Source organism: Neopelma chrysocephalum, unplaced genomic scaffold (assembly GCF_003984885.1).
Source record: "Neopelma chrysocephalum unplaced genomic scaffold, ASM398488v2 Primary Assembly neopelma1_194, whole genome shotgun sequence".
NCBI lineage: Eukaryota > Metazoa > Chordata > Aves > Passeriformes > Pipridae > Neopelma > Neopelma chrysocephalum.
In genome coordinates, this window is record NW_020897856.1 from 515258 (window position 1) to 531233 (window position 15976).

Below are 15976 nucleotides of genomic sequence, written 5' to 3' on the forward strand. Positions count from 1 at the left end.
AGGTCTGAATTATACTCACTCATGCAGATCACTAATTTTCAACAATCCTAACAAGCTCTGGCTGTATGGAGCAGCTCTTCCTCGCTACCAATATCAGAAAATGTAGGAGGCTGAAGAGAAAACAAAAGTTAAACCAAACCATTTAAAAATACAGCACTGTGACATGTTTTATTTCACTTTGATTGATACTACATGCTTACTACCACCAGGAACAGACATGCCTTTTTTTTTTGTTTTAGATTTTTTTTAGATTTTTTTTTTTAAACCTATATTAAATGTTGACCTAAACCTTGCTGTGCCTTGGAAATCTGGCTCAGGAGTTAACTGCAGGAAATTTTATTTAAATAGATAAGCATTTAAGTTTGAAAATAAGATAAACACAGGTGAACAGGAAAAGTAAATTACAAATTCAATTCATACAAATATCTCTTATACTATGCACTAAATCCTGTTATTCAGCTGAAGTCTTTTAAAAATTCTTAAAATACTTATGTAACATTATTTACAAATTATATAAATAAAACCTAGCCCACTTAAATTAACCAATACAACAAAAAAGTCACCTTTTTGTATGGTGTGTACTAAAAATGTTCTTGTTTATTGATCATTACCCAGTTGGCAGTATAAAATGTTTGTTCACTTACATCAAAACGGGTTCCAATAGAAGAAAGGAAGGTATTGGTTCCAAATGAAAACAATCAATAATATAAATGCTTAAAATCATTGAGGCTTCTTAATGTTCTATTCTGCACCATTTGCAGTCATTTTAACAAGTCCCTTCTACAGTATTTGTCTTGTGAACAGGTCATCTCAAAATAGCAGAGACATAGTTTTAGCAAAGGGAAAATACTCAGTACATTGCTCACACTTCACAAGGACCTTTTACCAGGAGGGAGAGGCAGAGAATGGAATGTCAGTGGCCAGCACAAGCCTTTACAACATTTAACTTAAAAGGCAGCATTTATAGAACTAATCACAGACTATACACATCCTGCACTCAACAGCAATAAAAAGGACTGGAAAATATACATTTAGGAAAACAAAAGACCGATGGTTTTCCATTACCTTTGTTAAAATTAATGCTTTGCTCCTTGTCTTTTGTTTTAAAACCAGCATCATCGACACCACCAACAACTACAGCTACTTTTTCCTTTAACATAATATATGGCAGGTAACTACTGGACGTGGAAAATGTACAATAAAAGGCAAGAAACCACTGAATTTCCTATGCAGACACATGAAAATATAAAGCCGTACAGATTCCAAAGTGCCATGAATACCAAATTCAAGTGATCGTTTATAGCATGTAGGAAAGAAACTAAATGGAACTTGCTCTATGGGTTGCTGAGCCCTTCAGCTGTATCCTCAGTCTCCCCTTTGGCGGCTTTGGTGAGAATTTCCATCCATTTCATCTGCAGCTCCTCATCTTCTGCACTGAAATAGAGAGTTTGGTGGGACTGGCAAAGCTTAAAGACGTGCTTCACTTCAAACTTCTCACCAGAACCTGGTAAACTGACTTCGTAGCCAGGCAGAGGGATGGGACGTGGGCTCCGCCCGTCCTAAAGGAGAGAGAAGGAATGTCAAAATTCAGGAACGAACGGCACTGAAGTGGGAGGAAGGGGGCATAGTGCACACACTGCAGGAAGCACACGGATGCAGTCCCAGGGACACGTGCATTTGGCTCCTCGTTCAGCACTGCGGCGCAGAAAGCAGGGAAGAGGCGATATCGACTGCTCGACCTTACCCAAGGAAAAGCAACGACTTACTGGTGCTTTATTCTTCTCATTGCACACATTTCCTTTCACTGTAAACTAAACATGCCCAGGGATTTTCATATAATTTCACGTAACTTAGGCATGTGTCTTTTACAGAAATTCCTTTGCATTAGGTACAGGCAATGGGATCCAGCTGAGAAGAGTTTGAGTTCCCTTTTGAACTTCATGGGACATTTTTGAGGATTGGTTAAAAGGAAACAAATAAGCAGAGCTGGACCCTGAGAGACAACCAACAGGGAAAAGACACTGAAATAAAAGAGACTTTTGGATTTTCAGTCTAACAGTGAATCTTCACAGAAGGTCTTGGGTTATTTATGATGCCTCTCAGAACTGTCAAGAAAGTCAATGCTCAGGTTCTTGAGCATCCTTTATTGGCCAGACTGATTCACAGATCTAAGCAGCAATACACCTCTCTAACAGTCACATCCTGAGCATCAACCAACTCCTCTTCTAAGCTCTTGGGAAAGACATATTTTAGCAAGGCAGGGTGTGCCATGGCCAAGCAACTCTCTTCAACTGCTCCCAGCAACGCATTTCCAAAGACAAGTCCCCAAACTCAAGTCTGAACCACACAGGCATCAAGCATCACCTCCTGTAGCAGCTCCTGTAGCAGCTCCTTGTGTAGCAGCCCCTACCAAAGCTAACCAATATCCCACAGAGAAGTGGCAAAGTCATTCTTCTTCCAGCCCACACCAAATGCAGACAACTTGGTAAATCTGGAAGAGGATCAAAGCTCTAAGAACAATGGCCAAAAAAATTCCCTACTTTTCTAACACCTTGACTAAAGTAATTCAAGTTTCAAAACTGCTCACATCAATTCAAACACATACTAAAGGAGCAAGAAATACACAGTCAAAAATGTGTCTACACAGTTTGTTACATCAATACAGGCTTCCTGATTTATTCATCTACTACATGCAAAAATGCCAGAGCCCAACTGCTAGAAGATCAAGCACTATTCAATGAGATTTAAGGCAGCCTTAGGCCAAACACTAAAGAATTCAGTTCCCATTTGAGTGTAAACAGTTGTCTCAAATGCAGCACAGTTTCTATACCCTGACACCACAGCCACATCCCTATAAACGGGGAGATCTTGCCCATGCAGAAGAAGAACTGGCATGTACAGAGCAGCTCCAGCCCTGCACATGTGGCACTGCTCAAGCAAGCAAACATGGGACTGATGCACACAAATGCACAAGAGCACATGCAAGCTCAACCATGCCTGTTTCGCTGGTCTTGGTTTGGAAAAACAGACATTCAGACTTGTCACATGGAGAACTGGAGGCTGCCCATGACAATGACGAATGATGTCGTTTGTAGCAGTGCACCAGAAGAGCAAATTGATGTTTGAGTTGTACAGTGTTGCACCTACCCAGCATATGCAGACACAGGCAAATTAACCAGCCTGCCTTTGGTTCTTGCATCCTCCCTTTTCTTAATATGCTGCCTTTGGCACTTTGTCTGTACCTGCCTAATTCAAAAGGAAGGGATTTACATTATCTCTGAAAAGCTGCACTACTGACAGGTAAAGGCGAAGCACTTGGCCTCAAGGTAAACCCCACCCCAAATCCCAACCTCACTGAGGGACCAGCAGCACCTCTGGATGCCCTCTGACCTGGAGCCCAGCAAATCCAGAGGCTGTTCTGCACCCATGGGGAATTCCAGCCCTACCCTGAGCATGGAAGTAGGATTTACAGACCTTACAGAGACAAAATTCGTATTCCAGTTTCAAGAGCCTACCAGATTTGGTTGGTTGGACTGCTTTGGTTTTTTTTTTTCTTCTTAATATTTCTGTATGCAGCACAGTAGAGCTGCACGATATTGATATTTCATCAAACCAAAATACCCAGTGCTGAGAAGGGCTTTGCTTTAGGGCTGATTGCAATCATGTTTCTCAAATAGTGAGTGATAGATAAAAATCTAGTGGCTGTGTAATACCATCAGCAATCACAAGCACTGTGCACCCATCCTGACTCTCTGCAGCATAACACAAATGGGTTATTATCTAGGTCATTACAGCAGCATGAATTCGTTGCTGTATTACAGCAATTACAACACCCAGGGTTTAAGATCTGGGAATGGACAGCTCAGTTCCACCACACAGGCAGTTCTATTCCAGGCACCCTGCACACAGACATCCCTCCTGCACTGCACAGCTCTTTGCACTGTATAAACTCTCTTACCCAACAGTGACCCACCAACGGCACCACGGTCATTCCCCCCTCCTACTTTTAAGAGGGTTTAGAAAACCCCTGTTTTTTTCCACCCAAATTCCACCCACTGCCCAATCACGATCACCACAAAAAGCGCAGGCAGAGTTTTGTGTGGAGCCAGGTAAAGCTTCTCCTAAACAGGATCAACAGGCAAGCCAAAAAAATACTTCTCTAAAACCCTGAGCTCAACTTCAAACTCAGCTACTCTCTTATTTTCTAAAAGTTAATCACATTTACACAACAAACAGAAGATTTTTCTTCTTTATAAAGCAAAATTTTCTCTTGGATCAAAGCTGATCCAAAATACATACATATATATCCATATATACACTAGCTCTCACTATATTAGATTCACCCTTCTTACTTCTCCAAAATCCACTACTTTTCTACCCAGCCTGGATGGCTTAACTCTGCACTTATTACTCAGATAAGTTTGTGTCAGAGCTGTGGAGGCAAACAGGGGCAGAAGCTCCAGGTGGAGCCCTTGGAAAGACAGACTAATTTCTCTAAATCCACTGCTCCTTACGCTTGAAGTGGTCTTTGCTTATAAGCAAACTCTTGTAACTCCACTGAGATAAACATGACAGACGGCTACACAAATTCTGTCTCGGTTTGAGGACAGGTCAAATTGGTATGATTCCCAAACCTAAACAAGCTGGGAATTTATCTTCATGCATAAAGCCTTATGCAAGACAAACTAAGAACAATCAGGGGATTAATTCATTCTCCCGGAACAAGGATCTAAAGCAAAGAGCAGTTTTCTTGCTATTTTAAAGTCTGTGAGTTGTGTTTCCATCTGCACTGGCATTCCTTCTTTGCTGTGAGGGCCAGGGGTGTAGAGGAAGAAGCTGTCAGGGCTTTTACTGCATCCAAAACTCCAGATGCAGCTTGGTTTGCTCCTTCTTCCCAAGAGGCAGCTACTCTTTCTGTTCTTCTTAACAATAATCCCCTAACTTTCAAACTCCTATGGTCATGCTTTACTCTGTGTTTCAAGACCTTTAATACTACTGTTGGCAATATTACTCCCAAAAGGCACCTCTTTTAGGCACTGAAATGCTTCTTGGAAAGTCTAAAGACGTCTGTGAGATCCACCAAGGTGGTTGTACAAAACACAACTATGCCTGGGAAAATAACATTCAAGCACATGAGTGGTTCCCAATGGATTTCAGACACTCAGACACCAGTAAAGCAGCTCTGGAAAAGACTTTCCTCAGAAGCCTATGAAAACCAGAACTGACAAGAATGTTGGGTTAATATCAAGGAATAGGATTTGCTGCCTAATTTTTTTTCCTGCAGTTGGATGCAAATTGAGGTATACAAATGGGAATGGCAGGCCCTTGAAGAAGGGATTCATTTTTGTGGTTGTAGTAGTTTAGTCTGGGCCTTCCTTGGTGACCAGTTTGCAACCAAGGAAGTGCCCAGATTTACCCAGTATTCCCTACGATTTTTACGTAAGCCGGAGTATAAGAAGAAAGGAGGAGAGGCCTTCGCTCTCTTTCCTTCCAGCAGCTTTGGAGATGCGGGTTCCCTGCTGTTGAGTCTGTTGTGTTGGGGAGCGAGGCCTAGTGAGGCCTAGTGAGGCCTGGTGAGGCCTAGTGAGGCCTAGTGAGGCCTGGTGAGGCCTAGTGAGGCCTGGTGAGGCCTAGTGAGGCCTGGTGAGGCCTAGTGAGGCCTGGTAAGGCCTTGCCAACCTTGGGCAGCAGAGGTTGCCGGTGGTCGTTCCAGTGTGACTTTCTGTTGTTCCAAGGAGAGTAGTAAGATATTCTTTTGCTAATTCTTTTAGTTGCCAGATCTTGGGCTATCGATCATGTATATTTTATTTTGGTTTTGTGATCATGTATATTTTATTTTGGTTTTGTTCCTTTTTTTCCTTCTCCCTTCCCTTTCCCTTGGAGTTGTGCATGGTATTTCAACCGTACATAGCTGTACATGTCATAAATACATTTATTTTCATAGAAGTTTGGCTAGTTTGGATTTTTCATAGTTTTTCCTTAGCACTGAGCTGGGGGTATTTTGGTGTTGGGTCTGGGACTTGGTGGGGAGCCAAGTAAAACTCAGACAGTTGTTCATAGTCTCAGCCTGCAACTGGTGATTCCTCACAGCAAATCCCAGTTCTGGAATGTTAAGATAGATCAACCTTGTCTTGTTGCTTTCTTGCCACTTTACTGGGAGATTCATCTCACACCTGAAATAGCTGAGGACAATAACCACTAAATTTAACTGTCATAAAATTGACAAGTGGTGTCAAAGGCAACCTTTTCCCTTAAAAAATAAGACCTTACTAATAATATCAACAGAGACTCCAGATCAAATTTGGCAGGACATGGACAAAGTAGGCAGCAACTGAAGGAGAGAAGCTCCTCCAGCTTCCACCCTTGGCTTTGCACAACTGTCAGGTGGGGCCTGCAGAATCGAGCATCATTCTGTGTGCACTGAACGCAGGTGATTTATGTCCACGGGTTATTATTTGTGCTGTCCTGCAACAGCCAGTTGGGTAGTAGGAGAAATTCTACATTTCTGGGTAAGAGGTGTTGTTTCCTCTCAGCTTCTCACTCTGATCATCTCTTAGATGATACATCTCTTAGATGTCATATATTGCTCTTGGGTGAGGAAGGCCAAAGAATTTAGACCTCTCTCCTTCTATTCCCACTCCTCTTGCCCAAATGTGATACAATCAGGCACATCAGCTGAAAAGCTGCACAGCAAAGCCATTTTCTCTGCTTAGCTTTTTAAAGCTTTATTCCTTTCCCTAGACCCTGACTCCAAGAGAGACCCAAAGACTGAGTTTGTTGCCTTGTTTTAGTGCCTCGTGTGAGGCTGTTTGCTTTTTCAACATGTAATTTCAGCCACGCATTTCCTGTTGACTCAGAGAGAAGCCAGGCATTTGGAGGCTTACCCAGTGTGGGGTTGGAATCAAAGATGAAGTCAAGGGGGCTGTGTCTGAAGCTCCAAATTCAAGCTTTCGGCCTCTTTAAGCTCTATGTTTAAACCATTACACACACTTGTTTGAAGCCAGAGGTGCTCTTGCTGACAAGCAGCAAAATGCACAGAGTTCTAAGGACAACATGTAGTGCTTGTTGAACACCAGCTACAGGGTGAGCTTTACTTGGAAAGGCTTTATAAAATCAGGGGGAAAACTGAGTTCCCAGACTGTTTCCAGCCACAAACTGATGCCAATAAAAAGTAAACCTTCTTATCACTACAGCTACAGCAGGACGATGGCAGGCTGAATTCAGACCCATTCCTTCTTCCATCCCACCCAGGAGACAAACAAAGCTGTGTATAAATGTGTCAAATGCCAGATACAAAACTGGATATGGGGAATCTCATTTCAGCATTGTCATTCTTTATCTTCAGCGCTGAGAAAGCATGACTGATATTTCTATTTTGGATATTCTATCTTGGATATAGATGTTTCTATCACTTGACTGTCATCACGCACAACAGCACATTTAGAAACAAAAAAATCTTATTCATGTAACTATTTCAAGTAAAGATAAAATCCCATGATGCTATGACAAGGAGCTTTACCATTTCTCAGGCTGAAGAACAATGACATTTTCACAAATTCCTCCACCCTCTCAACCCAGAACTACGTTTAAAAAAAAAAAGGCCTGTAGCAGCAATTGCAACATTCAGCCTGCTTCACAGCTCTATACTTTTAACAAGAAAGTGGTTTCCTTAATGACAGAATAATAAAACTTTTGAATATACCTATCTGAAACCTCTAAAAAAGCCAAAACATAACCTAATTATCCCTGTTTTTCCCTTTTTTTTCTTAAAAATCTGAAAAGAAAAGCGATGAGACTAAACATTTGCTCACAACGGTATCAGCAGTAAGTACAGGCAACAAGGTAATCTGAAATCTCTGAGGCTTTGTGCTATATTGAGAACACCAAGTTCAGTTTTGTTGTTGAAACCAAGCCAAATCCTTTGACCCATTTCTCCGCTTGATATATTTAAACTTATACTTTTCTTTTTCTTGTATGTTAACCCTCACAAATGCCATCTTACCTGGCTGCTTCCTTGCAGATATAAAACAAGAGGTTCAGTCTTGGGGATGGCCACCCACATTTTGTACCAAGTCTTCCCTTTTTCAAGGAACTGGAGGTAGCTGCTGAAGAGGCTGTTTTCAGCTGCAAGGATGCTTTGCTTCTGGATGAAGAAAAAAAAAAAAGAGCTGTTTCCACTGATGTTTAACTGGACAAAATATTTAGAATTAAGTATAAAACATTTAAGTTGTGCAGAGTCAAAGAACACTGGAGGGTAAATGCTGGAGAGCCCATAACTGAATAAAAATCATTATTATATATCATCAATAAATAGACAATTCCATGTAACAGAGGTAGAGGCTGAACCACCATTCTCAGCAGACATGAAGTTAAATTCCCCCTCCACACAGTAAATTGAGAATGGTAATTAAGATGATGCAGCTCATTTCTTGCTTAGCAAAGTAGGCTGGCAGATTATTTCAAATTAATGCAAAGGGTGTATTAACAGATCCTCTTGTGCGTGGATGCAGAAAGATGGGAGCCAAATCAGAGGGCAAAAAAAGATTGGAAGAAATTGTTGTGTTCTGAGAGAAGGCAAAAACCCCCAAAATTCCTGGTCACATTAGGGTTTGCACAGAAGTCTCCTGGAGATTTCTGACAGCTGTTAATAACATCTAGCGGCAATGTCCTCAGCTGCTACTAAGCTTGTTAACAAAGTTTCATGTAAACAGGAGGAAAAGAAAAAGCCTGACCCTGATCTTTCCTTTCTATACACCAGCTTTCTTGCATTTTACCTGATCCTTTGAAGGTTCAACAGAAAAACAGAAGCCTGAGCATAGAAGGGAGTAATGACACTTTTCCTTGGGTTTTTACAGCTTTCTGCTCTAATCTGCTTTCTGAAGTAAAGCCATAGGTCACATTTCACTGCTTTGCCTTCGGCTTTTCAGATTAACTGTGCTCTCTCTCCCCTGGGTAGGTGCAGGTTTTCACAAACACCTCTGCTGAAACAGTGCTGGAAAGTTTGTCATGAGATACCAGAGGCTGTGTTGATGCCCATGGAGAGCTCAGCATCTGCAGGCACAGCTGCAGTGTACATCACAGAATCACAGAATGGCTTGTGCTACAAGGGACCATAAAGACCATCTCATTCCAATCCCCTGCCATGGGCAGGGGCACCATATCTGAATGGTATCAAAAAAGTTCTGGCTCCAGAACTTTCTCCATGGTCTGCAGACCTGGCAGCTTTTCCATGAGGTACTCAGAACAGGATGGTGAAGGTCAGACTATGGGGGAAGGACAACTTGCAATGAAGTTCTCAGTGTGTCAGTGGCTCTTTCAAGAACCTGATGTCCCTGTGGGTCCACTTCTAATTGAGATGAAGATCCTCTTTCACACAGTGACTTCTGGCTGTGTTTCACAGGTGAAGTAAATAAACCCCTTTTCTCCAAGGTGGCTCATGAAAAGCGTGACATGTAATGGTACTCCCAGCTCTGCCTATGGTCTAAAAAAAGCATTAGTTAAAAGAAGGTTCAGTTTGCCAACATGTTCCTTGTTCTTGTAAAAAATAAGGGTAGGATGTGCTGCTCTCAAGCTGTAAAACGTGGTGACTCCTGTGGCAATGGTGAAGCAGGTAGTTTACACAGGACAGCTTGTGGAAGTCCCATTTTGGAGGGAAGAGCCTGCATTACAGCAGGGTTGAGAAAATTCTGGTGAATCCTCATGGTCTTCCAGAAGGATGCCATTCTTTTGCACAATCAACTAAGAAAAAAATGGACAGGATGTGAAATAAGGAGTGCAGAAGTATCCACTATGTGGAATTAAAAGTGAAAAAACAAAATCTTATTTTGTGAATAGTTATTGTGCACAGCTCAAGATTGGAAATGCATCATAATAAGAAGGAGTCAGAGGTTCTTCCCTCTTCTTTTGTAACTTTAGGAGCTGGAGCTTAACTGCCAAACCCGTGTGCATCCCTGTGTGATCAGCACCCTACGACAGACGCTCACCATTGACAAACAGCACAGTGGGGGAGAAAAGATAACCAATTTGATTTGTTTTTAATAAATAAACTAAAAAAAAAAAAAGAGAGCCTCACAAAGTTTCTTAGCCAAAGACTGTACCTCTGCAGCCAGTCTTTTCTTCTGTTCTCCAACTGCTTCCACCCCAGGGCTGCAGGGGCTCGCTGGCAGCTGCAGGAAACACTCCTTACACACTCGGTTGTGACGGCTGTTATCTGCAAGTGGCTTGAACTCGGAGCATTTTGCACAGATCACCTGTATCAGAAAGATGATGGTTTCACTTTAGTCACCTGCATTAATGATTAATGTGTTTGTGATCCCATGCCGTGTATCAACAGACCAAAACAAATCAAACATGCCTTTTGGGAAATACTGTATGGTTAAAATCATGCGAGTTTGCTTTGCTTTTCTTAGAAGTCTTTAGGAGGCAAAAAAGAGGGTTAAGTTGACAAAACAATTAGTGCTTTTTAATGACCTGGGAAGGACTGATTTTCAGAGTGAAGGTTCCTCATCAATCAGGGAGGTCAGCCTGGGAGAACTGAGGAACCCAGAAAGCACTGACTATTTTAAGAACATAGTCCAATATATGATCCATTGAAAACTATTAGTCTGTCTCAGCTGACAAGAACATTGGGCCCGTGGAAGCAGTGCTTGGGAAGAGTGCTGGATCTGCAGCTCCAGAACTTGTTTTCAGGCTAAAAATCTGTCTCCAGCACACCCACTCCAGGGAGAGAAACTGTTCCCAGGGTGTCAGCCCAACTGGACATCCATTCTGAATTTCTGTACAGCAATACACCACAAACCCTCAGGCATATGTATATATGCTTCACTGCAGGACAGTAACTGCTGTATGAAGAGAACTGCCTTCATCTAGGAAGCACCAAGTTATCCAAACAAAAGCAAGGCAGCGTTTTTCGCAACGTGATAGTCTCTCCTTAAGACAAATTAACTTCTTTAATTTGAATGCTATTGCCACACCACAAGGCATTGCACAACAAACAACTGTTTAACAATAAATTATTAATGATATAATTCGTGTTATCTCTCTGTCCCTGGGGGAAAGCCATTATTTCATTTCTTTAGTAACACTCAGCTTTGCAATGGGACATTTTAAACTAGAATCCAGAAATGTGTTTCATTATTTAAGCAATTAGCAATAAAAACAAACCCAGAAGGTTGAAAATCCCAACTCTAGGGCAAAAATGCCTCCTCCACAGCCATTTTACTTCAACTGCTGAGACTGAGGTTTCTTTAAACATCTTAACTATACATTTAGGCCCCTATCCAGCTGAAATTCATCTCCACTTCAAATGACTAATGTTATTTATAACATTACACTGTATTAGTTACATTAGGAACACTGAAGCGTGAAACTCAAGGCACAGAATGCAGGTTTCAAGTCATATTGCAGAAATCCATCTCATCTTGGCCATGGTTATGATTTACAGAAAAACACCTGAGAGCTCAGCTCTCAGTAAATGGCACTAGGGAAGGTGGCTGAGGGCCTTCAGTAACCTGGTTTTGCCTCTCTAGGATGGATTATTTTGGTTTTTCAAGCAGGAGGAAACCACTTTCACACAACCTTTCTTTAGGGAAAGAACAACCCATCCATCTTTAATATCATGTGTTCAGCTGTTCATCCTAGAAGAGTTGTCACTGTGTGAAGTGAGGTTGTTCCAAGGCCACTGCTTCTGCAAACAAAATACAGGGGACAACCCCCCTCTCCAGATACAGGCACATCCCCACCACCTTTCCTTTTACCCACAGATGCACTGGATTTGCCTTTTAAGCAGCATAGCCTGGGACTTTGCACCACTTTAGCTCTTCTTCCTCCTGATTCCCAGGGAGTAAAGCAAGTGGGGAAACCTGTTCTGTCAACCACTTGCCATGAACTGGAATGTCTTTTAGTTCCTGCACTGAAAAAAAAGTAAAAAATTGTCTGCAATGATTTCTGCAGAAGGAACTCAGGAGCTGAGCTCACTGGGATACTTACTGCCCCACACTGCTTACAGTGGTGCCGCCTCTTTGTGATGGAGTTGAAGCTTTCACTGCAGCTCTTGCAAGCCTGTTTCTCCTTGTCCCGCTTGGATTTGGAGGATTTTCTACAAGAATCACTCTGAAATTAAAAGCACAAGTACGTGATTAAAAATACAATAATTTTAAAAGTTGCAAAAATTATTCGCGGAGTTCTTACTGGCAGAGATCCTCTGGGATTCACACCGTTCTAGGAAAGAATTTGCATAGTTCTGCTGCTTGTCTCAACTGGATGGATGGTTCAGCCCCAGGGGTCTCAGCCCCTTTCTGCCCACTTGTGCTTTTACTGCCACAGAGACTTCCTCTCCCTGCCTGTCAGTGAGGAAGAGGAATGGCCAACGTGGGCATCTCAAGAAGAACTTCCCTTCCAGCCCTCACCTCTTCCTTGCTTAAGGCACATGTTGACTTTATGAGTGAGTTGTAAACTCCCCTCCCCTGGTGGGGAGCAGATGTGAAGGTTTGGGGAAAAATGGCTTCAGTGAAGAAGTTAATGAATGGTGTTGGCAGTGGATTTTGCACCACTCAAACTCCAAATGCCTAATTTAGGAGTTTCCTTAGGCTCCCTCTCAGCCCACAACAAAGCATGAAGCTCCTCAGGAAGGCAGGGACAGACACCCACACTAGGGACCTGCTATCAACTCCTCTAGGCAGATGACATGCACTGTCTGCTGTTTAGGTGGCCAGGTGAGTTAAGCCTCTAAATCTGAGCATCTAAGTTGGTACCTGAAGTCACTGGGAATAATTAAACTCAATTGCACAATTTTCTGATAAACTGAAGAGCACTAGTGGATCCAGCATAAACTGGACTTCCCATGCCTGGAGGTGTTTGTCCGAGGCCAGGCTGGACAGGGCTCTGAGCAACCTGGTGGAAGGTGTCCCTGCTCATGGCAGGAGGTTGGAACAAGATGATATTTAGGGTCACTTCCAGCCCAAACCGTTCCATGATTCTATGACTACCATGCCAATGTGCAGATCACAAAAATACAACTTCACATGGAGCTCTGATTAGATACAGAACAGATCCCTGTTTTGTTTTCTGTTTTAAAATAAATATATTTATCCTCCCTGGTCAAGCTGGCTATGTGCAAGCAGTAGTGGCTCCCTGTGGGCAAGACTGGGGTACCCTCAGCCAGGCAGCATCCACACAGAGACCCAAAGGATTGGCTGCACCACATTCCTCTGGCACAGCTCTTTCATGAGAGACGTTTGATAACTCTCTTCATCTTTGCTTGCTTGACTCAATCATTTAACAAACTACTGGGAGAAGAAACATTTCCTCTAAAACAAAAGGGTAGAGGTATTTTACATGTTTTCTGAAAACGAACCAGGTGAAGATCAGGTCCGTTGTAGGACAGACAGATTCTGGGCTCCTTGACAACCCTTCTTCCCTTTAAGCCATGCCTGCACACTAAGTCACTCAGGTCCACTTGAGAGAGAACAACTGGCTCAACAAACTTCCCCTTCTTCAATGCTTTTCTTTAGCACAAAGATGAGGAAAGACAACAGCATCTCAATTAGCAGCAAGACAACAGCAAACACATCTCAATTAGCAGTGCCTGCCCAGGGATCACCAGGCAGGTGTCACCAGTGTCAGGAAAATCCTGCTATTCACCCTAAGGTCTCACCTCAGTCCTTAGAACTAACATACAGAAGTCATTAATAGAGATTTTCAGGTCAAGTAGAGGAAAAAAAAAATCGATTTTTTAAGCTGACACCACTCTCCCAGTGGTGTCAGCCTCCTCAAGTCTGCCCTGCATTCCCTGTTTACAGAGGACAGCACGTTGTATTTCAGCAGAGCCACTGGAACCACCCTGCCTTATAATGCCATTACACAACAAAACCACAACTAATTACCTCTAATTGGATTGAATCTTTTTCATTCTTATTATCTTTTCTATGGCTGCAATAGCAATGTTTCAAACTTGTATACAAGCACATAGGATGTATGGCAATTCAGCTTGGTGAAGTGCAGTCATAGATTTGTTCATTCAGGAAAATCACTATAACTCCATAAACACATATTAATTGCTCAGCAAAACACAACGCCGGCAAATCCAAGTGCTCCCACACTTAGAGCAGAGAGCAGTATTTCACTTTCCTTGTAAAGAACCGGCTACAACCAGTAGGACACTGAATCACACCAAGGGAACAATGCCCAGGATGAGTCATTAGCAAGCCTTTCCTTTCAGGCTCTATGAGACCCCTCTGAGAAAAGCAGATAATTAGGGTGATTCCAAATTTAATGTTTTAGAAATCTGATTATTCTTCCACTAGGGAGGGAGGGATTGTCCTTAAATTGTCAGATCAGAGCATTTCCTCACGGGTCAGCCTTATTTTTTCTTGTCTTAATAGTTCAAATTTGCATGCAGCATAATCAGACTTTTGATTCTTATATTAACCACAATTACACTGGTGGCAAGAGCATAAATGAGGGCACCATTTACCCCTGTGAGCTCTGACTGGAAGATAATCGAGACAAATGCTAAACAAAACCAGTTTTTGGCTTTCAGTTGATACCTACACATGCCTACATAAGAAAAATGCTGGAGTTCCTCTACCACGAATTGAATGGGCTGCTTCATGTGGAAATTGGTTAATTTGGCTTGTACTTCTACAGGAATATCCATCATCTCCCACATGCACACTCTATTACACAGATAACACTCAAGTTGAATATTTCCTTTAATGGATCTTCTATTTGACACCCTCCTCAGTGTGGAACAGTCTGGACAGTGTCTGCTTCCAGAAATACCTGACCCGTATATTTGACAAAGAAAGAAAGCAGAAAATCTATTATATTGGGCAAGATTTGTTAGGACAGTTCTGCACAAGCTTCTATTTTACACCATTATATTTTAACTTGCACTGTAGCATACAACAAACACCTGAACACCTCTTTATACAGGGCCTTCTTGGATTAGCAAAGTATTAAGTGTTTGGTGAACGGCAGCAATATTTCATAATATTTCTCAATATTGTGAGAACACAGCGAGAACACAAGAGTTTGAAACATTGCTATTGCAGCTGTAGAAAATATAACAAAAATGAAAGAGTCTTTATGACTTGGCAAACTCCAGTGAACAAATACAGAGGAAAGACTTTTTCAATGATGTGATATTTAACTGCTCACACTGAGAAAGAATTAAAAAGCACTTTGTTTTCCATGCCTTGCTGCACAGGCACTGCCCTCATCCCACCCAGTGATGGCTCACTTGACCTGACCACATATTCTAAACACATCATCTGAACAGTGGTTTTCGTAGCAAACAAGGACATGCATCATAATTCACATTGTTCATCACAGATAAATTTTTGCAACTGTGTCCTTTATTACACAAGCTACTTTATGTACTGCTGATGCTTGCTAAAAGAGACGCTAAGACAGAGCTGCCCGAGCTGCAGCTGAAGTATCTTGAAACTAATGCACTTAAATAATTGTCCTACTTCTCATCTTTCACTGTATACCCAGCTCTGTTTTGAAGCTGATGAGTCTGACAGGAAAAAAAACTGACATAAAATCTGTTTAGAGCCAGGAGCTTTCAGACCAGGCTCTTTTGACCACTTTGCTTTTACCGTACAGCTGCATTTAACTCTCTAAATCTTGACAGTTTCCTCCAACTTTATAATTTTGGTGGAAAACCAGTATATATCCCAGCAACAGGTACAGCTCATGTGACTGCAAGCTGAAGGTCCATGGCTGGCCTTCTTAGGAAAGCAGACATCTTCTCATCAGTGAACCACAGGAGCCTCCATTTGCTTCTGAAAAGCAGGGAATAATCACCAAAAAGCTGGTAGGAACAGCAAGAAAACCAGTGCACCCGGGAGACTGCTGTTCTATTATTTATTACTTGCTATATAGTCACAGAATCAGGCAATCCCAGAATGGTTTGGGTTCCTTAAAGACCATCTGCCATGGGCAGGGACACCTTCCACTAGCCCAGGTTGCT

The 15976-nt window shown here is 42.1% G+C and overlaps 1 protein-coding gene across 8 annotated transcripts in view; it reads right to left on the reverse strand.

The window, feature by feature from the left end:
- Positions 1 to 202: 202 nt before the first annotated feature.
- FGD3 (FYVE, RhoGEF and PH domain containing 3) overlaps positions 203 to 15976 on the reverse strand; it is a 106831-nt gene continuing 91057 nt past the window's right edge. For 6 of the 8 annotated variants that reach the window (XM_027702726.1, XM_027702725.1, XM_027702723.1 and 3 more), the window contains exons 16-19: positions 11989 to 12111; positions 10098 to 10250; positions 8003 to 8143; positions 203 to 1559 (exon numbers count right to left, since the gene is read on the reverse strand). In XM_027702726.1, coding sequence (XP_027558527.1) covers positions 1335 to 1559; positions 8003 to 8143; positions 10098 to 10250; positions 11989 to 12111 — 642 coding nt within the window. In that variant the 3' untranslated portion in view covers positions 203 to 1334. Of the gene's footprint in view, positions 1560 to 3147; positions 3247 to 8002; positions 8144 to 10097; positions 10251 to 11988; positions 12112 to 15976 lie in introns of all 8 variants that reach the window. The other 2 variants (XR_003537238.1, XM_027702720.1) reach the window with 2 other exon arrangements.